Genomic DNA, 23,570 nt, shown 5'->3' with positions numbered 1-23,570 from the left:
AGCGTCGGTATGTCCGGTCATGTATACCACACCCATACAGATATATAGAGTCACACACCTATTCACATACAATCACAACATGCGCACATTCATACACACATATAGCAGTCACACACATACAGTGCCCATCCCTGAGTTATACTCACTGTTTAGGCTGTGCTGCTCCTCTCCTCTCCTCCCTCTCATGCTGTTGCTGGCTGGCATGGTGGCACTGTGTGTACAGTGCCGTTTAGCCCTGCCCCCTTTTCGGACCTCGGAATTTCTTGTGCATTGCAGCAGTGGCTGCAATGATTAAAGTCAGTGGCAGTGGGCTGAGCGAGGGGGGGTTAGTAATTTTTACCCTCTGCCCCCTCTTGATGCGGCTCTGCTGTGCTGATCACAGCACGCTGCAGAGATGAAACTGAAAGTAAAGTACACCTCCCGGCAGCAAGGGCTGCTGGGAGATGTAGTTTATTTTCAGTTTCATCTCAGGATGCAGTGTATCTGGCTCGGCAGCAGCTAGCAGAGTCTGGCGCTCGAGTTCCGCTGGCTCTAAACTATCGCTGCTGCATAGGGAGGGGGTGTTAGGGGAGATTAAAGTGACAGTCTCTGCGCCCTCTCCAGTCTGGCGCCCAGGTCACATGCCCCCCTAGCCCCCCCCTAGTTTCGGCTCTGGATACACAAGGATAGATGCTACCTGTCACATAATGGTTCCCCAGGTTGCTAGGTTCTTAATGGGTTGTATATGATATGATCACCCAGCAATGTTGGAAGACAAAATGTGAGTTTATGTGGACTGTACAGAGGGGATGTAACTTGATAGGGAAGCTGTGAAGGTTATGTGTGTGGGTCTGAAATTTGGTAGGCTTGTCTGAAGAGATGAGTTTTCAGAGAACGTTTAAAGGTTTGGAGACTAGAGGAGAGTCTTATTGTGCATGGGAGTGCATTCCACAGAGTGGGTGAAGCCCGGGTAAAGTCCTGTAATTTTGAGTGGGAACAGGTAATACATGTGGATGAGAGATGCAGATCTTGTGCAGAGCGGAGAGGTCTGGTAGGGAGATATTTTGAGATGAGCGAGGAGATGTATGTTGGTGCAGTTTGGTTAATAGCCTTGTATGTAAGTAAAAGTATTTTATATTTGACACGGTAGAATACCGGTAACCAATGGAGGGACTGACAGAGCGGATCAGCAGATGACCACTATTGGTCGACATGCAATCGATCAACAGGGTCATTAGGTCGACATGTACTAGGTCGACAGGTCAAAAGGTCGACATGAGGTTTTTTACTTTTTTGGGTGTTGTCTTCTTCGTAAAATGACGGGGAACCCCAATTAGTGCACCGTGTCCCCTCGCATGGCTCGCGAGGTTCGGGCAAGGTGCCTCGCTGCGCTCGGCACAGGTTTCCGTTCCAATCGTAGTCCACGTGGATCGTCAAGTATGAAAAAGTCCAAAATTTTTATTAAAAAACCCCTAATGTCGACCTTTTGACCTGTCTACCTAGTACATGTCAACCTAATGTCCATGTCGACCTAGTGAACCTGTCGACCTAATGCATTTAGACCTATAGTGGTCGACCTAATGACTGTCGACCTAAGTGGTGTCGACCTAATGACCGTATCCCGCATTTTCCACATCGTTTTTTTCGCAATGGTGCCGTTTGTCCATTCACGATACACCTTCACCACAGCAGCACGCGAACAGTTCACAAAGGGACGATTTCAAGGTTGGTTGCAAAAGTAAAATCTTCCTTTAATGGGCAGTACCATGTGCACTGCACTGCAGGTGGGCAGTACCATGTGCACTGCAGGTGGGGCTGATGTAACATGTGCAGAGAGAGTTAGATTTGGGTGGGGTGTCTTCAAGCTGAAATATAAATTGCAGTGTAAAAATAAAGCAGCCAGTATTTACCCTGCACAGAAACAAAATAACCCACCCAAATCTAACTCTCTCTGCACATGTTATATCTGCCCCCCTCCCCCCCCCCTGCACATGGTTTTGCCCATTAGAGGAAGATTTTGCTTTTGCGATCAAACTTGAATTATGCCCAAACTGCGCTGCGTCGGAAATACCGCCACCTTTGATCCGAAAGCCGATAATCATCCCATTCTGCATCTCTGATAAATCGCCCCTTTTAACCATGACGGCAACGAGTGATATGTGTGCAGATGACCTATCATCGCACACCTTATATACCCACCAAGCCAGCGCACGACACGTGACGTACTTCATACCCTACGTGCTGCCGATGATGTGCAGAGAGAGTTAGATTTGGGAGGGACGAGTCCAAACTCAGATCTAAATTGAAGTCTAAAAATAAAGCTGCCTAACATTTGTGGGCTACATGCAAAAGCAGTCACTATTTACCCTGCATTGTCCGGGTGCAAAGTTACTGTTTTTATTGCTTTGATGCGTCTCAGAAATCAGCCGCTAGTGGGTTAGGGAACACAAAACAAATGTAATGTATTGATTATGTAGATGTGATATTTGGCCAAATTGTAGCATCAAAACATTGGTTTTCTTGTAAACCTAATTGTTTATTGATTAAATGCTGGATATTTATGACATTAAAGAATATTTTTTAACATTTAGGAATTTGTTGGCATCTAAGGCCCGCTGCAGGCGTAGGTGTTGGATAACCCTGCCAGGTAAAGGGTCGCTTGTCCTCACTGTAATAGAATACTAAGCGCTAAATCAGTAATGCGTCTCCTATGGGCTATATTTACCATTTGTGGGTCAGCGAGTGTCGTTCTAGCAGCCGTACAGAACACCGTGTCTCCGCAGACCTAGAACACATCAGAATACAACAATCAGTTCATAGTATAGAATCTGTGTACTGGACTTTTTATTTCACTATTTTTATTTTTTTCTAAAAAAAAAACTTCCCAAAATGTTATATAGTATTTTTTTTTATTCCTGTAATTTTATATCAAATCAAAGACTAATGTGATATTTGTGTGTAGATTTAAAGGGTATACGTCGTATTGTTACAAATCCCATTACTTTTCGGCAACTGCACCCACCATAACATTCATTGAGCCGTTAATGGGGGGTCATTCCGAGTTGATCACATGCTAGCTATTTTTAGCAGCGCTGCAATCAGGTCAAAACTGCGCATGCATATGCACCGCAATGCGCAGGCGCGTCCTACAGGTACAAAGCGGATCAGTGGATTTAACGAAGGATCCATTCGCACAGCCGATCGCAAGAAGATTGACAGGAAGAGGGCGTTTCTGGGTGTCAACTGACCGTTTTCAGGGAGTGGTTGGAAAAACGCAGGCGTGTCCAAGTGTTTGCAGGGCGGGTGTCTGACGTCAATTCCGGGACCGGACAGGCTGAAGTGAACGCAGCGGCTGAGTAAGTTCAGACGTACTCAGAAACTGCACAAACTGTTTTTGTACGGCTTGGCTGCACTAGCGTTCGCACACTTGCAAACGAAAATACACTCCCCCATAGACGGCGACTATCTGATCGCAGCGCTGCAAAAAATAGCTAGTGAGCGATCAACTCGGAATGACCCCCTATATATGTAAGGTCAGGGCCATCATCAGGGCCGTTAAGGCAGCCGTGAGGGCCCGGGCACTGAAGGAGGTGGGGCCAAATCTGGGAGGTGTGGCCACACCCCCTCTGGGGAAAAAAATTATGGAAAATATTATGTGTGGCCCTTGGAAGTGGAGACATGCGCTGCTAATGGGAACATTTGTCCCCCTTGGCAGCTGGTCTAGGCCCGGTAGGGCGGTAGGGGGTGTTCTATCTTCCGCTCAGCATGTAGGACCTGGATCAGTAATTTCTGCTAATTGCTCCTTTACTGCACATATGGTGGGAGATGGGGCAGGAGGGAGAACTGTAGAAGGGGGCATTGGGCTGAATGAAGGGACCCTGGTTCATGACTTCCAGGGTGGTAGGGGGTGTTTAATATGCAGGGGAGGAGTGGATAGTGGAGTAGGTTTAATATTTATAATTTTCCGGTGGGAGGGCATCTTGTTTGACTGCAGATATCTCCAGTTCCTGGAAATAGATTTCTTTGCTTTCAAAGTGATATAAAACCAGAGAGTCCCACCTTTCAGGAAGTACTGGGGACACCTTTCAGAAGGTACTGGGTACTTGGGGATCAGAGTTCAGGAGCCAGAGCAATCCACTGATGAAAAAATAAAACTGCATCCAAGGAGTGTGGAGCTGGAGCAGGGATTAGCTGCTGGAAGGCTGATATCTCTGGTTCTGGGCATAGTAGAGACAAGCTGCCAGTGTCCACCGAAAGGGGAGAGTCCCAGCTTTTGGAGTATATCCTCAGAAAAAAGTCAGACAGAACCCAAAATAACTGGCTTGGAAGAGCAATTAACAAGCTTTCATGGGGAACACTGCTTTGAAGTCAGATATCTCCAGTTCCCCAGGGCCGGTTTTCAAAAATCTGTTACCCCTGGAAAAAGGGGACCCTCAGCTATCAGCCTAGGACCCTTATACTCCTGGGGCCCTTGGGCAACTGACCATTGAGCCCATACAAAAATACGGCTCTGCTGAGGTTCGTTATACCTAGCTCCCAGCCTGATGGTGAATTCTGCTTTTCATCTGTCTAGTTCCCAGAATTCCAACAGCTATCATTGTCTACTTCGATGTGTCATGTAGCAGTGGACATAGGGTGCACTTATCGCCACATCGCCCAAGCCATCGCCAGTTGCCCCTCCCGCCCCATGTCTTACGCTCATGCTTGTTAACCAGTCATTCCTTGATATATTTACATTTTGCATTGGGGAAAACATCTAATTAGTTTCTCAGGTAATTGTCTAATGAGCAATCGAGGTACAACATGTGCAGATGCTAGTACGTATGTATCAATGTAAGTTGTGCAGTGACCTTCTCTTTTATAACAGTTTATACATTCTGTAAATAACATCTACGGCTCCAGAGCAATAAGCGGAACGAATGCGACCCGAAGTGGTGCTTAATTGGATACCTTATTTTTTCGTCGCCTTATTTTTTTCTTCTCCTCAACGCTGATGTATTCCTTTACGTTTCTTTGTAGGGTAAAAGTGTGTTGTTTTGTTACATGCTCCATTAATTTTGAGTTGGCAGGCGGTAAAACAAAACATTGAAGTGTCCATCTAATTAAATCGCTGACGATTAAGAGTTCTCCAAAGCCACGAGGAACAAGATGCAGCGGTGATGTGAGCCAGATTAGATGGATCAAGTTAATCACATTTTTGCCTGGGTAATTTTATGCATTCATTCATTTTAATTTTGAAATGGATCTTTTTATGCGCAGTTCCGAGGATTACAGACTCAGGTAATAACCCGGTTTGACTCCATTACATATGACCATTACTGGAAACTACAAAAACTTACATTCTTAGTACACTTTGCTTTACCTAAACCGGCTTCTTCTATATGTTGTGTACCATACATTTCTGGTGGTGCAGGAAGGAAGCCCTGGAGAAACCGAGTGTGGTTCATAGGCTCGACAGTGTCTAGGTCGACCACTATTGGTCGACACTCACAATAGGTCGACACAAACATTAGGTCGACATGAGCACGGTCGGCGTAACAAAATGTCGACATGAGTTTTCTTTTCTTGTATTGGTGTCGTTTTCTTCATAGAGCAACCGGGAACCCCAATTAGTGCACCGTGTCCCCTCGCATGTCTCGCATGTCAGGTTACCATTTCCAATTGTAGTCCACGTTGATCGTAAAGTATGAAACAGTAAAAAAAAACATGAAAAAAATTGTGAAAAACTCATGTCGATCTTTTGTCATGTCGACCCAGTACAAGTCGACCTAGTGACCATGTTGACCAATAGTGGTCGACCTCAATGACTGTCAACCTAACTATGGTCGACCTATAGACCAGATACCGGAGAAACCACAGGATTGGTCAGACAGCTAGTGGCCCACCACCGACCCTTGCCATATGTAGAACAGAGGGGGGGTTATAGGTTTTGTGTTTTGGTGGTCCTTTGCTCCTATGATATCCAGCAGTGATAATTAGTAGAACCAGATAAAATAAATACAGGTATCCAATGTTTAAAATGGAATCCTAGCAAATTTTTCTGACTGGTTTTCGCCCAGGATATAAGTATGCATCGTCTTTATCCTTTATATACACGGTCGAGTCACATTATTATGACCACCTCCTACATGTGATGTCGGCAGTGCGTAGCCTATGAAGTACGTCACGTGTTGTGCGTTGGCTTGGTGGGTATATTAGGTGTGTGATAGGCCGTCTGCACACATATCACTCGTTGATGTCATGAATAAAAGGGGCGATTTATCCGAGTTCCAAAAAAGGATGATTACCAGCTTTCGGGCCAAGGGTGGCGGAATTTCTGACACAACGCATTATGTGACCTGTTCGCGTGCTGCTGCGGTGAAGGTGTATCGTGACTGGACAAATGGCGCCATTGCGAATAATCCATGTGGAAACTGCAGAGCACCATGTGCCAGTGATGTGAGAGGTGAACGTCGGCTACGAAGGTGCGTGAGGAATGACCGACACGCTACAGTGCAGCAGCTCACAGTCAGAATGAACCTGGGGGCTACCAGACGTGTGTCTAACATGACCGATCAGCCCATCTAGCTGCTGTCCGTGCCGCACACGGCGGTTACTCCGGTTATTAGCCGGTGATCATAGTAATGTGACTTCGCCGTGTATCATTAGCATATTATGATGAAATAAGGATACAGCACACATATGTCTGTGTTTTTAATACTGTACAGTACCACTTCTCCTATTATGTATAATATATGTAATTTCTGTTCTCATTCTGTATTCCTGTATAAATGTAATTGCATGTGGGGTGGTAATGATACGGGAGGGGCCTGGCTCAGGGAATGCAGCATTGCCCAATGGCCATTACCTACATACAGTACTGTCTCTGGAGATGCTGTATTTCAGCCATAAGGCAGCATAGAACCTGATGATAATTATTGCAGATCATCTTTTTGTACAGAAACCTGGATGCACAGGTAAAATCCAGAGTCAAAAACTGCCTTAAAGAAGCAACTACTGTGGACAATATCAACATTATGTTATAATCTGGAACAATCTGGATATATTCATAAATAAATAAACCCAAATTGTTGTCTCTTGTTATGGGATACATAGGGCTCTATTTATTAACATTATTTTTACTAAAATAATGTGAAAAAGGGTGTTTTCTGTTTTCACACCCTTTTCACATTATTTTAGTACCACCTGAATGTATTAAAGGGCATTTGGAGCAGTTTTCATGAAAAACTGCTCAAAACCCTTTAATTCACTTTTTTTTAGTAACCCACATCGCATTCCTTATACTTATAATAGGAAATGCGATCTGACCAGATTTACTTAAAAAAAAAAAGTGAAAAAATTCCGCAGTGTGCCCTGTGACAATAACACTAGCTCAGGCTGGCGAGATCACAGGACAGCACTGCGATATGCAGCCTTTTGCCCAGGTTTCTCTGAGCGGGGACCCGGCAGAGTGATCAGCTATGTGTGTCCGATGGACCCACAAGCTGATCACAGTGTAAAAAAAAGTTTAAAAAAAAAACAACAAAAAAAACAAAACCCATACTCACCTGTCCAGGGAGCTGGTGTCCGTTGCTCCGGTGAGCGCTGCCGGGCGCCGGGTCCCCCATGTGCTGCAATGTGACCCCCGGTGCAGTAAAGTGACACTGCAAAGCGGCAGCGCACTTTACAGCACCGGGGGTCACCGCAGCGCACAGGATCCGGCGCCGGGCAGCCCAGCAGAAGCAGCGCGGACCGGCTCCCTGGACTGGTGAGTATATTGATCTTCTCGGGGGGGGGGGGGGGGGGGGGGGGTCGGTCCGCGGCGTGCGGGGGTAGTCATGACGGGGGGTGTCGACTGGGCGGCGGCAGTAGCGGTGATGTCGGCAGGGGCAGCGCATGTGCAGCAGGACATCGGGGTATTTTTTCCGAAAAATACCCCGATGATGCTGCGGAGTATCATTGCAGGAACAGAGCTTGACCGCAAGCTCTGTCTCTGCACGCTATAATTGATACATCCCTGCGATGTAATCAATTATCGCAGTGCGAGTTGGGGCGATTTTATCACCTGTGATCCGCATCCTGGATAGCCCCATAGACATTTGTGGTGCTGTATCTATAATTACTAAGGCCTTTCCCCAGGAACCTCAGAGAGAATAGGCTACTGCTAGGCTGATTGCCAGGGTGCTCTAATCTCTGTGCAAGGCTCTCTGGTCAGAATTAGGATTTGCCGGGGGGCCCTTACCCCTAAACCCTATTTATTCCTCTTTGGAAGGTTTCATTATTCTCTCCCTCTATACAAATTTATCTGTCCAATTATCTCTGAAACACAATAATAGGCCCTACACACTGGCCGATAATCCTCAAAGATATGAACGATCTCGTTCATTAATGAATGAGATAACGTTCATATCTTTGAGTGTGGAGTCACCAGCGATGAACGATGTGCGGCCCCGCGCTCGTTCATCGCTGGTCCCCCGTCGGCTGTGCATGCAGGCCAATATGGACGATCTCGTCCATATTTGCCTGCACTTCAATGGAGCCGGGTGACGGGAGGAGTGAAGAAACTTCACTCTCCCCGTCACTGCCCCCCCGCCGCCGGGTCGCCCGTCGGCCGTATCCCCGTCGGGCAGCTCGGCGGCGGATCTTTAAATGTGTAGGGCCCATTACTGATAGAATGTTTTATGATTATAGTAACATAAGCAACCTGTGCAGGGCATGCTGGGACATTTAGTTCCACAAGAGCAGTTATTTTCTGCCCCTCTTTCACATATTCTCATCCTCCTTTGTAGGAAATGCACCCGGAATTAAAATGACCCTGGATGGATCTTTTCACTGCAGGAGCGGAATGGAAATTAAACTGTCTCAAGTCTGCAATTTCATGCCCGATTGTGAGGAAGAGGAGGATGAAGGCGATTTGTGCCGTGAGTATTCCCGGTGGTGTTGCAGCAGTACGTTCATCTTTACTGTATATGTTGTGTAATGTTCGCCTGTGTAATTTAACCTTTCTATATGCTAACGGGACACAAAACGCAAATTACAGGGGGATACAGTATTGCAATATTATCAGACGTATCCTGTACTGGAAGCAAATAACCCAATTCCATGCACGCCGTGCGACACCAAAGGCTCAGGAGGGGGCTGATTCACATGTGGTTGGATTGTGCATCGCTGATGCTTACTTGGAAGCAGCAGTGATTCATAGGTATGGTAATGCAGCAGGAGGCGTCTGACATAAGTAGACGTCTCCTGCATGCATGTTTGTTCCAGTGCTGCGTCCTATGACGCAGTTTAGTTTCACCTGCGATCACCTGGGACACCGCAGCTCCAACCAAGATACCAGGAAATTTTTCCGACGCAGATGTTGCCCTCGGCATTCCCCCCAAATGGATGCAACTTAATAAATTAGTGCGCAATTTTTTCGGTTATCGCCAATTCAGGACAAAAATCACGGCGGAAACGCATTAGTCTGTAAGTACAGATTTACAAATATTTTTATATTTATTTGTAGCTTTTTTCAATTAACTAGTGGAACTGAAGGGACAAATATCTGTTTCTGCACTTGCAAGAGCGGCGACCAGGCTGACATACTAGCGCGGCCCTGCAGACAGGTCGCACAAAAGCAGTGTTGTGTCTTGCCTTCTTCAGGCAGTATCACTAAGGCAGCAGACAGTAAAGCATGCATCTTATCTTCTGAACACATGTTGCATATGCCTGATGCAAATGTCGACGACCTTGACTTTGTTTGGGTTTACGTATTATTTTGCTCCGACGTAGAGTAATATTGATGCAGTGTGCTGGAAAATTGCATTTCTTGACCTGATTGATCAATCTGGAGCCAGGCGCAGTTGATTTGCAAATTGTTATTAAATGCAGTGCCGGCTTCGGGAAGAAAACAAGCATTTATTAAATTTGTTTATTACTTATCTACTTGTCAGATGACATTGATCAATTTAGTCTGAGAACATAGTCTGACACCCACCTCTCTTACTCAGTACAAACAAACTTGGAAGACAATCGGGATTACTGCACAGCGGCCCATACATCAATCGTGTGAATCCCTGATTTCGATTCTCATTTTTGGGGTGAAATCGTCGAATTAAGATTTTCCAACATGTTCGATTTGGAAATTCTTTCAAAGACAGTCATCGCATTCGGCACACGACTGTGCAAATTAAATGTTGGTGTATGAGTTACTTTAGTTCTTTACATTAAAGCATACTTGCCTACTCTCCCGGATTCTGCGGGAGACACCCGGCGGTATCTCCGGTAATCCCCTGCAGCCCCGGAAGAGTGGGCACCGCTCCCGCATTCTGTCCACTTCCTAAATAATTGGGCAGAACATGGAAATAAATACTAACAAATTATATGTTAGTTGCGTCATTTTAGCCCCACCCCTATGCAGATACGGGCCAATCGTAGCATTTTTGCCGTAAGGGGGTGGGGCCTAATTACATTATTAGCCCCGTCCCCATCACCGCCCACCTGCTTCTCCTCTCCAGGCATCTCCCGGAGAGGAGATTACTAATGTAGGCAATAAAGCCGCATCCGACAGGGCCGGATTATGGGCTATATAAGCCTGGGTCTGAAAATGTTCAAAGGCCTAGAATGAGAAGGGGAGGAGCCGTGACCAGTGCTGTGTGGGTGTGGCCAGTGCTGTGTGGGTGTGACCAGTGATGCGTGGGTGTAGCCAATGTTGTGTAGGTGTGGCCAGTACTGTGTGGGTGTGGCCAGAACCACGTGGGCGTGTTCACCCCCTTACACTATCATGCCCACTATCTCCCTAAATATAGAATAATTGCTGAATTTTGTGAAACACATAGGAATACAGTTATGTGTATAGCCAACTGAGTGGCCATTATAAATGTCGCTGGGGAGCTGATCATTATAATTGTTTGTAAATAACTAATGACCGTATTTACAGATTATTTTATTAACAGTCGAAGGTAAAGAATTCAAACAGAAGTCACCGCACACCTCCTGTAAGGCCACATGTACATGAATATCATTCTCACTTGTTGTGGCCAACCTTGGTTGTAGTATACATGGTATTCGGATGGTATCTAGGTCGACAGACAATATGTCGACACCATATGGTTGACAAGTACAAGAGGTCAACAGGTGAAAGGTCAACAGTGCTTAAGGTCGAGCATACCCGTTTCTGCTCATGGTGGTCACATATTACCATACATACAAGATTTGACCCAAAAAATTGGAAAAACAAAACGTGTGTCGACCACTGTCATGTCCACCTTTTGACCCTGTCGACCTTAACCTTTGGCGTTGACTTATTGACTGTCAACATAAATACTGTAGATCTTCTATACTGCACCCACACACACACACACACACACACACGTTCTCAATCACCATCTTTCTGGTGATAAGGGAGATGTATCAAGCCATGGAGTGTGATAAAGTGGAGAAGTTACTCAATTAGCTTCTGTATGTGTCTAGCACAGTCTTTGAAATAACAGATGGCGATTGTTTGCTTTGGTCAACCTCTCCCTGTTATCTCTCTCTCCAAGGCTTGATACATTTCCCCCATATTCTAAAAGACGGCATAGGTACAGAAGACAGCAGGAGTCTGGCACAGTGCCAAAGTACACCATATTTCTGAATGTGTCAATGGAAAGATGACGTTGTCGGGTACAAGGCAGCATATCAGATCATAGGTATACATGCACAAAGGACATGGGATAGTCTCAGAAGAGCCTCACAAGGGCCTGTATACAAGACCGCTGTTATCATTGGAAGCACAGACAGCAAAGTGCGTATTTCACTGGCAGATTGTCCTATGGTGGTCATTCCGAGTTGATCGCAGCCAGCAACTTTTTGCTGCTGCTGCGATCAACTAGCCCACGCCTATGGGGGAGTGTATTTTAGCTTAGCAGGGCTGCGGTCGCTTGTGCGGCCCTGCTAAGCTAAACAAATTTCACACAAAACAAGACTAGGCCTGGACATACTTACCCTGTGCGATGGAACCAGCGATGATGGGCCCGGCTTTGACGTCACTCCTCCGCCCTCCGTTCACCTGGACACGCCTGCGTTTTACTCACCACTCCCCGAAAATGGCTCCAAACGGTCCGGATCCGCCCTGGAACGCCCGCTTCCTTCTGTAGATGCGACATAACCCGGCGACCCCTGTTGCCGGGCAACGTCGCGCATGCGCACTGCGGCCGCCGCGCATGCGCATTCCGCACCCGTTCGCACCGCAGTGATAAACCGCTGCCTGCGAACGGGTCGGAATGACCCCCTATATCCCTTTCATCTGAATCTGCAAAGAATAATGCACACAAGCAGCAAGAGGAGGAGCACAAAAATACAGATAAACAAAATACAAAAACCACAAAGCACTCGGGTCTCTCCTAAAGCTACATTTACATTTTAGTATTTTTGTTTCCTAAAATGTAATTAGTAAGGGTTTTTTATATCACAGTTGCAGTCCTGGTCACCCCCCAAACCCTGTGTGCCCTAAGCCGCAGCCTAGTAAGCCTAATGCTTCATCAGATGCTGGCAGACAGAGGAGCTGACGGGAGGCAGTGCCCGAGAGTGATCACAGAGCAGCACGAATCTCACACAGAGAGCCCCCCAACTAAGCAAATTAAGTTTAACAAGAGTTATCTCAGTGACCGGTTCCGTTTCTTATTGTGACTGGAAGACCCGAAACAACCAGTGTTTTTGTTTTCTCTAATGGTACTCAACGGTGCACAGTAACGGCATCTGATTCGATGGACCATTGACTGGTCTATTGTTGATGGTCTCCATCGGTGGTTTACATCGATGACAGAAAACCATCAATGGTCATCAGTGCAGAGGCTGAAGGCGGGACTTGGTGGCAGCCATCGGTAGGGATGGCCATCGGTGGGTTTTCCATCGATGGTTACAATCGATAGTACCATTGTGGATAACCTCAATGGTGAGAAACCATCTGTAAAGGAACCATTGATGGTTTCACTCAGCGATGGTCATCCCATACTTTAGTACTGAGTGAGCCGTGGGCCAATCAGGGCCCAGAGGCGTGGCTTCACGGGTGTCAGGGGCGGAGCTATGCTCCATGTCCCGACACCTAGTTAAAAAATAAATAAGAAATATTTGGTTCTGCCATGCCATCTATGGAGGGAAACCATCTGGTTCTCCTCCATCGATAACAAAAGTATTCTACATCAGCCAAAAACCATCAATGATTGGGAATCATCGATGGTTGATGGCCATCCTTAGCCATCGGCGGTAAAGCTGTCCGTTAATGTAATATCCATGTCAGAGCAGAAGGTTCCAGCAGCCTAGTAATGCAATAGTCTGAGAAGCCAGGAGTAGCAGGACCTGAAAACCTAACGTGAGTTCTCATGCAGACTGAGGGGGTGATTCAGACCTGATCGCTGGGCTGCTGACATTGCTGACCTGCGATCGGATAGTCGCCGCCCAAGGGGGAGTGGAAATTCGCCCGTGCAACTGTGCGATCGCATGCGTGCAGCTGCAAATCCGTTCGCACCTCACTCAGTGTGTGCAGTGTGTGCGCAGCCCCGGACTTACTCCTCCAGTGCTAAAAGTACTTCCTGATCGGGGCCGGAGCTGACGTCACACACCCTCCCTGAAAACGCTTGGACACGCCTGCGTTTTCCCTGACACTCCCAGAAAACGGTCAGTTACCACCCACAAACGTTTTCTTCCTGTCAATCACCTTGCGAACGTCTGTATGAATGAAATTTTCGCACCAGCCTGTCGCTGACCGGCGATGCCCGTTGTTGCTGGCCGACACGCTTGCGCATTGCGGTGCATACGCAGTTATTACCTGATCGCAGCGATCAGATCTGAATCCCCCCAAGTCCAGAGTCCAGGCCCATGATGGGACCCTCAGGAGCCTCTCTTGTAGAAACCTAAACAGATAGTTCTGGCATAGGATATAAGGTGCAGCCAGACTGTGCTGCTGTGCGCTTTATTAAAGGAGCAGATGCACAGAAGCAAAGGCTTTAACCCCTGACAAACGTACATCAGAGAGACTACAGGAGGGAGGGCAGGACAACCTCTCTGATAGCTACACAGATCTCTGTCTGCCAACATTGGGAGTCATTCCGAGTTGATCGTAGCTGTGCTAAATTTAGCACAGCTACGATCGTTAACTCAGACATGCGGGGGGACGCCAAGCACAGGGCTAGTCCGCCCCGAATGTCAGTGCCTCCCCCCCAACGCACAAATACAAAAGCATCGCACAGAGGCGATGCCTTTGTATTTGAGGAGTAACTCCCGGCCAGTGCAGCTCCTGCGGCTGGCCGTGAGTTGCTCGTCGCTCCCGATGGCCGCAGCGGCTGCGTGAGACTTCACGCAGCCGCCTCGGCCCGCCCCCCCCCAACGGTCCGGCCACGCCTGCGATGGCCGGACCGCTCCTCCTAAACGGCGGCTTAACGCCGCCGTTCAGCCCCCTCCCGCCTAGCGACCGTCTCTGTCTCAGAGGCGATCGCTACGTAACGAAAGATGCCATGCGCCGGCGCACTGTGGCCACGGCGCATGCGCCGTTCCGACCCGCTCGCTGCGATGCGACAAACTGCAGCGAGCGATCGGGTCGGATTGACCCCCATTGTGGGTAATTCTGAGTTGATCGCAGCAGCAAGTTTGTTAGCAGTTGGGCAAAACCATGTGCACTGCAGGGGGAGCAGATATAACATGTGCAGAGAGAGTTAGATTTGGGTCGGTTATTTTGTTTCTGTGCAGGGTAAATACTGGCTGCTTTATTTTTACACTGCAATTTAGATTTCAGTTTGAACACACCCCACCCAAATCTAACTCTCTCTGCACATGTTGCATCTGTCCCCCCCCCTGCAGTGCACATGGTTTTGCCCAACTGCTAACAAATTTGCTGCTGCGATCAACTCAGAATTAGGCCCATTGTGCTGCCGCAGATACCTCTGCTAATGGAAAAAGAATTCGAAGGCCAAATAGGCCTGAGAATAACTAAGCGTCCTGGGTTTTTTAAAAGAAGGAAGCCGGGGACAGGGAATGGGAGAAAGGGGGAGGGGAGGGGCAGGGGGGGGGGGGATAGAGCAGGTAACATAGCAGCATCCTATAGGAAAAAGGGGAGGAGAGTTACCTGGGAGGTACAAAAGACCAGTAAATTACCATTTCATTACCTTTTTTGGTACCTTTCACACTGAACCCGTTTCACCCATAGAAAACAGTGGTTGTCATTATAAATGGACTTTTCTAGCCCACACATTATTAATAAGTATTAATTAAATTAATTATTAATAATTTTGGATAGTAGTACGATGGAACCCAGCAGCTTGAAGCATTGTGCTATGTTTTATATATTAGGGTATCCTTGACGGTCCCAGTAATTTGGCAGCAGATTTCCTCATCCCCTCTGATCCTAAAGCAGCTCCCTCACCTCTTCATCACTCCAATTAGATATTTTATAACGGCTTTGCAGTCTAAACGTTTATAAAGCCACTCTCACACGTGTCTCCTGTGTTTTACAAGCTGTTTCCTGGTTGTGGAGGCTGACATCACACATGGAGACAGCCTATGACCTCCTGGGGCTTGCAAATACCGTTTCAGACCCTTTCACACTGCAAGAACAGTCATCGCATTGCCGTGAACATGTATTATTGCATTGATAGTAGGTATATAAGAACAGTATAATACAGATCAGTGTGGGACAGTCACGCACCATATCGTTCATATTAGCACATTTTTCGGTATTACCCGTGGCCTTAGCTCCATTATTATTGTATTGCAGGTAGTCGGAAGGCGTCACAGGCGATTTGCAATGCCTTGCACAGTCCATACATTAGAAAAATGCCTGGGTACACAGAGCATAACGAGGCAGTAAAAAAAAAAAAAAAATAATAATTGTTGAGGTACGGAGAGGAAGGGCTGTTCAGGCAAGACGGGGTACACCTGACAGAGAAGGGTTTAGCTTTATTCTTGGGCGACATAGCATAAAGCGTCAGTGGGAGGCAGGAGGTAGCAGCGGGTGGCGGGCCTGGGTTCTAGGAACCAGGCTATGGCGGCAAGCAGTGCTCCTCGGCAGTCTGTAGTAGCGCAACGTCGGTTGGCCGGCACTTCCCCCAGATACTCGGCGAGTTTGTCGTGGCCTCAAGGGCCGACACGGTCGTCATCTTAAGGGTGGACCGGTGCTATGCCAATGGTGGGAAGTGGTACCGCTCAGCTAACTTGCGCAAGGGCGGGACTTAGGTTCCGCCCCGTTGTTTAATTTAGAAGAAATTAATATGTAGGCTGTAGCCGGGGGTACGCAATGCTTTCTCGCCACCCACTTATAGAGTTCCAATTCTAATTCGATCAATAAATTTGGCTGTGACCTTTTAAATCGCAATTCAGTTGTACAAGTGTTTATTGGGGAGAAAAGGGGGTAGGGGGTGAACGGCGAGGGCGTTAATAAAATCAATGGACGGCTTACTATTTCATAAAATAACAACTTTAAATATATTAATACTTTATTTTGTAGATATCTCCTATATAATAGCCCTATTCTGTGACCTTGTGATTCATTTGCTAACGCTGGGCGGAGTCACAACACTGGGCGGAGTTAGTCAAATGAGTCACAGAGATCTGGCCAAATCTACAGGAGACTAGGAGCAGAAGCAGATAGTATGGGCATGGCACAGGCAGGGGTGCACACCTCCCAGCTTTCTGCAGGAGCTTTCTTCAGGCAGAAGGAGGGACACACAGTTGGCGAAAAGGGGGCGTGGCTTCACGGGAGGGTCCCCGTTTTCGTCAGTGAGGGAGCATGCCCAGCGCTCTGTGAGCTGCTGGCATGCTCCCAGGGGCTGATTATGAGTCCGGGGGGCCCAGGGCACTTGAGACAGGGGAGCCCTATCTCATTGCTGTGCCTGCTGTGGGCGTGGCCTAATCGCGGACCGCGCGGCCACGCCCCCTTATGCAAATTCCTATTTTTATTTTTATTTTTTTAATGGTATTTTGGCCCCTCAGCTAGGGGTAAATCCAGAGGAGGTGGTCGCTCCCCCCTACACACCCGCACAGGCAGAAGAAAGCAGGGAGACTGCTGCCTCCCTGCAACACCACAGACCTGCCAACACGCAGCAGCGTGTGCTGACTGTAGCACAATGCTGCCGCTGTTGCTGGCAGGACGGGGGAGCTTATGAGCTGGGACAGAGCTACTCCAGCCGGGGGGCCCCTTAAAACTGTGGGGCCAACGGTACGTATCCCCTGCCCCCCCCCCCCCCCCTTAATCCGGCTCTGCTGCTGGAACCCCCCCATTAATCCGTACCCCCTGATGCCCCCTCTCCCTCTGTCTCCACTATTCACCGCTGCTCTGCTAAGCAGAACAGCGAGTACAGGAGCTTTCCAACTGCCCCCCCCCCCCCACCGCCGGACACTGCGACCCGCGGGGGCCAGCGGGACAGACCCCAAAAAATGGGACTGTCCCGCGAAAATCGGGACATTTGGGAGGTATGGGGGTGTGTGAGGGGTATGTCATACAGACAGATGGGCACCGGCTCACTGTGTGCTTGACCCCCCACATCGGCATACTCAGCAGGGTCTCTCTGGCAGGGAGGAGCGTCACTTTCTGGCACACTCCACGCTTCTTAGCTGCAGTTTTGTGGGGCACCTGCCGCTGTGCAGGTTCCATACTGCCTCTGTTATCTCCAGCCCCGGCAACCCCACCACTAGCTGCAGCGCTGCCACCCGCAGTGGAGTGCGCCCAGCTCATTCACACACTTTAGCTGGCGGGTAGCGCTGCAGAAATCCGAGCTGCTTGCAGGCTCTGACCCACTCCTCCCTCCAGCCGCAGCGTCTCCTGGGAGCTAACCAGTCACTCACAGTCTCCCCTTACCACAGTGCCCGGAAGCCGTGAGGTCCACGCCACGTGCATGCTATGACCCCCTCCTCCCTCCAGCCGCAGCATCTCCAGGGGGCTAACCAGTCATTTCCAGTCTCACCTTACCACAGTGCCCGGCAGCTGCGCGAGGTCTGCGGTGTGTGACTGAGGAGGGGGGGGAGGGATGCGGACGGGCAGAGAAAGCAGGACTCCAGCCTGAGAGAGTCAGCCATGCCAAGTCTCCAGCAGCAGCAGATCCCAACAGGTTGGAGTGGAACAGCAGCAGCCAGCAGCAGTGACTCCGGTAAGACACATCTGTCTGTGTTAGGGTCTCCTGCCCTGTGCTGCCACGTCGTCATGGCAACCGGGAGACAAGTGCTAGTGGAGTAACCTGAGCGCAGCTGATACTCCGGTTCGGGTCTTTTGCTGTGCAGTGGTTATAGGCTCTGTGCACGGCAGGGGATCCGGTGCTGGTTTTTGTGCTCACAGTCTGTGAGGTCTGAGTGGGGCGTGGACAGCACCTGCTTTATAAGGCCTCTTTTCAGGGTAAGCAGATGCTGCTGAATCTTTGTTGGTTAGTCAGTTCATGAACGTTAGCCAGTACTGTGTAGCTTTGTATTTGTTTGTTGCTTACTGCAAATAGGCCTGGGAATTTGGTATTACACTCTGCCAATCCAGACCTAGCAGTAAGACTGGAGTCAGTCGTTTAGCTTGCTGGGGTTCTGTTACTACCCTGTGAACTTAGCAAGTTTGCGGCTGTATTCTAAGACTTGCCTGTCTAATCCTGTCTCACTGTGCTAGGTGTCAGGGGTCAGTTTAGTGGCAGTAAGCTAAAACCTGTGCACTGCAAGTGAGAATTTGGATTGTGGAGATTCTCCTTGTGTCTATCATTCCATCTCTGACCAAGGAGTTTACTGCCACACCCGTTGGTAACCCTTTAGGGTTTTGCTGTTGCCCTTAGCAACAGCATTTCGGGTACTCTACGTATTAAAACACAACATCTTGCTTTTTCCATCTTAGCAGTTCTAATACAAGGGAGATACCCAGTTCCTTAGCCTCTGGGCTTCTCTGTTCACTTTGTGTGTATTTTGTTACCCTATCACCTTCTGTGTACGTTATGTCATATCCCCCAGTTTGTCTGTGAGTCCATCTGTTTTGCATAACAGTTCAAACACCAGTACATTCCTGCAGACACTGGAGTGCATAACAGTTCTGACACCAGTACTTTCCTGCTGGCACTGGTGTGCATAACATATTCAGCAGCCTAATACTCCTGTTGAAATTTTGTGGGAATATGGAGCATACCCCTCAAAATACGTTGCAACAGGTGGTCGATCAGGTGCAGGTCCTGACTCGACAATTTAATGATTTGTCCATTAAAATGCACACCTCCCAGGCTGCTGGCGGAGCTCCCGCAGCAGCAGCACCTGCAGGGGTTAAGGAGCCGAAAGTAAATCTCCCGGATCGTTTTTCTGGAGATCGCTCGCAGTTCTTTTGTTTCAAGGAGAGCTGCAAGCTATACTTCCGGCTTAGGCCTCAGTCTTCTGGGTCGGAGATTCAGCGGGTGGGCATAGTGATTTCCTTGCTACAAGGAGACCCACAGGTCTGGGCATATGGGTTGCAGCCTGACTGTCCGTCGCTTAAAAGTGTTGATGCTTTTTTTACGGCACTGGGCATGTTGTATGATGACCCTGACAAGACGGCCTCAGCCGAGGCTCAGATTTCGATCCTTAAGCAAGGGCGCAGGCCAGTTGAGGTTTACTGTACGGAGTTTCGGAGGTTGGCCCATGATACCCAGTGGAATGACCCAGCCCTGAGACACCAGTACCGAAGAGGTCTTTCTAACCAGATAAAGGACCAACTGGTACAATATCCCTTGCCTGATAGCTTGGATCAGCTCATGCAGTTATCCATCCGGGTGGATAGACGGCTGAGAGAGCGTAGGCTTGAAAGGGAGACTGAGATTTCCTTCCTTCCCAAGGGAACCTCAGACTCTGAGGAATTTTCTGAGGAGCCTATGCAGATTGGGGCTACCCGCCTCTCCTCGCGTGAGAAGACGCGGAGGAGACAGCAGGGGTTGTGTTTGTACTGTGGGAATAAAGGTCATGTGGTAGTATCATGCCCAGAAAAGCCGGAAAACTTCAGGGCCTGAGGGTGATGGGAAATATCCTGTCAGGCCAGAAGTCAGAATTTCCCAAGAAGACTTTTATCATTCCGGTGACCTTGAAGATCCTCGGTCAAACTGTCAAGACTGAGGCCTTTGTGGACAGTGGGGCCGACGGGGTTTTTATGGACCGCCAATTCGCCCTGAAACACTCTGTTCCCTTAGTACCCTTGGCATCGGAAATTGAGATTTGTGGGTTAAACAGGGAACCATTATTCCAAGGTAAAATTACCTCTTGCACTAGCCAGATTTCTTTGTTTATTGGAGCCACACACTCTGAAAAATTGTCCTTTTATGTGACTGTCTGTACTTTTGCCCCATTGGTGTTGGGGTTACCCTGGTTAAGGGCCCACAATCCTCAATTTGACTGGGTCTCTGGGGAGATTCTTAGTTGGGGTACTGATTGTTTCAGGAGTTGCTTGAGCCTTCCAGTCAGGCTCTCGCAGCTAAGTTTGCCAGGATTGCCAGGGTGTTATGCAGATTTTGCGGACGTGTTCTCCAAAAAAGTTGCAGAGGTACTACCTCCCCATCGCCCCTATGACTGTGCCATTGATTTGTTGCCAAATGCTAAGCTTCCCAAGAGCAGGTTGTACTCCCTGTCACGTCCTGAGACTCAGGCTATGGCAGAGTACATTCAGGAGAACTTGGCTAAGGGATTTATCAGACCTTCACAGTCTCCAGTTGGGTCGGGGTTCTTCTTCGTGGGTAAAAAGGACGGTTCGTTGCGACCCTGCATCGACTTCAGGGAATTGAACCGTATCACGATTAAAAACTCATACCCACTGCCTCTCATTTTGGTCTTGTTTGACCAGCTTCGTACTGCCACCATTTTTTCTAAGATTGACCTACGCGGTGCGTACAATCTAATCCGAATAAGAGAGGGGGATGAATGGAAGACTGCCTTTAATACCCACTCAGGGCATTATGAATATTTGGTGATGCCTTTTGGGCTCTGTAATGCCCCGGCAGTCTTCCAGGATTTCATGAATGATGTGCTCAGGGAATATTTGGATAGATTCTTAGTTGTATACTTAGATGACATCCTAATCTTCTCCCATTCCCTGGAGGAACATCGGAAGCATGTACGCTTAGTCCTCCAGAAACTCAGAGACCACCGGCTTGGGGCAAAGCTGGAGAAGTGCGAATTTGAAGTTCAGCAAATCGCATTTCTAGGATATATTATCTCCCCAGAAGGTTTCCAAATGGAGGGTTCCAAGGTACAGGCAGTCCTGGATTGGGTGCAGCCCACTAGTTTGAAGGCGCTTCAGCGTTTCCTGGGCTTTGCGAATTTTTATAGACGATTTATCGCTGGATTTTCGTCTATAGTGGCGCCCTTGGTGGCACTCACTAAGAAAGGGGCGGATGTTGCTCACTGGTCTTGTGAGGCTAAAGCGGCTTTTGCCCGTCTCAAAAGGGCATTTGTTTCGGCCAAGGTGCTGCGACACCCAGATCCAGAGCGTCCTTTTGTGGTGGAGGTGGATGCCTCTGAGATGGGTATTGGGGCAGTGCTTTCTCAGATGGGAGTGTCTGATAATCGCCTTCATCCCTGTGCTTACTTTTCCCGTAAATTTTCGCCTGCCGAGATGAATTATGACGTGGGTAACCGGGAATTGTTGGCTATTAAGGATGCACTCGAGGAGTGGAGACACTGGCTTGAGGGGGCTAAGTTTGTGGTCTCAATTCTCACTGACCATAAGAATCTGGCATATTTAGAGTCAGCGAAGCGTCTCAATGCCAGGCAGGCACGATGGGCTTTGTTTTTTGCTCGCTTTAATTTTTTGATAACATATCGCCCTGGGTCAAAAAACATCAAGGCTGATGCGCTCTCGCGGAGTTTTGCTCCAATCCAGGAGACCACCGAGGAGCCGTTGCCCATTGTTTCCCCATCATGTATTAAAGTGGGCATTACCCAGGACCTCTTATCATTAGTCCTTAGAGCACAGGAGCAGGCTCCTCCAGACCTTCCGGTAGGTCTTTTGTTTGTGCCTCCTAGGTTAAGACAGCGAGTGTTCCTGGAATTCCATGCCAAGAAGTCGGCAGGTCACCCGGGTATTGCCAGAACTCGGGAGTTGCTATCTAGGGCGGTGTGGTGGCCCTCGGTGGCTAAGGATGTGGATCAGTGGGTTCGGGCATGTGACATCTGTGCCCGAAATAAGACTCCTAGAGGGGTTCCTGTTGGCCCATTACATCCACTCTCTATCCCATCTAAGCCATGGACCCACATTTCAATGGATTTTGTGGTGGACTTGCCCAAATCCTCGGGGATGACAGCCATCTGGGTTGTCGTTGACAGGTTTTCGAAGATGGCGCACTTCGTTCCACTGGTTGGGCTGCCATCAGCCAGACGCCTGTCTGAATTATTTATGCTGCATGTTGTGCGTCTCCACGGGTTGCCACTTGATGTGGTCTCTGACCGCGGATCCCAGTTTGTGGCCAAATTCTGGAGGGCATTTTGTTCCGATCTCCAGATTTCTGTCAGCTTGTCGTCAGGCTACCATCCGCAGTCTAATGGGCAGACTGAAAGGGTGAACCAGTCCTTGGAGCAGTTCCTCAGGTGTTATGTCTCCAAGTGTCAGACTGACTGGGTTGCTCATCTGTCCATGGCGGAGTTTGCCTATAACAACGCGGCTCACTCTGCTACAGGGATCTCTCCCTTCCTTTGTGTGTATGGGCATCATCCTAAGGCCAATTCTTTTGACCCCGTGGACTCCACGCCAGGTGGTTCCTCTGTGGTTTCGGTCCTTAGAGGTATTTGGCGGAAAGTGAAGAAAGCCCTTGTGTCTGTGTCATTAGTGACCAAAAGGGTTTTTGATAAGCGGAAAAGACCCTGCAGCTTCAAATTAGGAGACTTCGTCTGGTTGTCTACCAAGAATTTGAAGTTGAGACAGCCATCTCATAAGTTAGGGCCCCGGTTCATCGGCCCTTATAAGATCACCAGGGTTATCAATCCGGTGGCATTTCAGTTAGATCTGCCCCGTTCTTTGGGTATCAATAAAACATTTCATTGTTCCCTTTTAAAACGGGCGATTAGTAATCCTTCTACCAGTGGAAGACCTTCCCCTCTTCTGATACGTGGCCAGAGGGAGTTTGTTGTTGAAAGGATTCTTGACTCCAAGGTGGTTCGGGGTCGGCTGTCATTTTTGGTGCACTGGAAGGGGTATGGCCCGGAGGAGCGGTCGTGGGTGCGCAGTTGTGATCTTCATGCCCCCAGACTGATACGCTCTTTCTTCTCGCAGTTCCCCGATAAACCCGGTGGTAGGGGTTCTTTGACCCCTCGTCAGAGGGGGGGTACTGTTAGGGTCTCCTGCCCTGTGCTGCCACGTCGTCATGGCAACCGGGAGACAAGTGCTAGTGGAGTAACCTGAGCGCAGCTGATACTCCGGTTCGGGTCTTTTGCTGTGCAGTGGTTATAGGCTCTGTGCACGGCAGGGGATCCGGTGCTGGTTTTTGTGCTCACAGTCTGTGAGGTCTGAGTGGGGCGTGGACAGCACCTGCTTTATAAGGCCTCTTTTCAGGGTAAGCAGATGCTGCTGAATCTTTGTTGGTTAGTCAGTTCATGAACGTTAGCCAGTACTGTGTAGCTTTGTATTTGTTTGTTGCTTACTGCAAACAGGGTCGGATCTAGACTTTTCTTTTAGGGGGGGCGGTTTACGG

General features: G+C 48.6%; 1 protein-coding gene across 1 annotated transcript in view; it reads left to right on the top strand.

Annotated features, from left to right (window-relative positions):
• ALK (ALK receptor tyrosine kinase) overlaps positions 1-23,570 on the top strand; it is a 1,590,950-nt gene that overhangs the window by 1,254,918 nt on the left and 312,462 nt on the right. The window contains exon 6 of the mRNA XM_063919418.1: positions 8,748-8,879. Within this exon, the coding sequence (XP_063775488.1) occupies positions 8,748-8,879 (132 nt within the window). The remainder of the gene's footprint in view (positions 1-8,747; positions 8,880-23,570) is intronic.

Source organism: Pseudophryne corroboree, chromosome 4 (assembly GCF_028390025.1).
Source record: "Pseudophryne corroboree isolate aPseCor3 chromosome 4, aPseCor3.hap2, whole genome shotgun sequence".
NCBI lineage: Eukaryota > Metazoa > Chordata > Amphibia > Anura > Myobatrachidae > Pseudophryne > Pseudophryne corroboree.
Note: the sequence above shows the minus strand (reverse complement) of the source record. Positions and strands in the feature narration are given on the sequence as shown.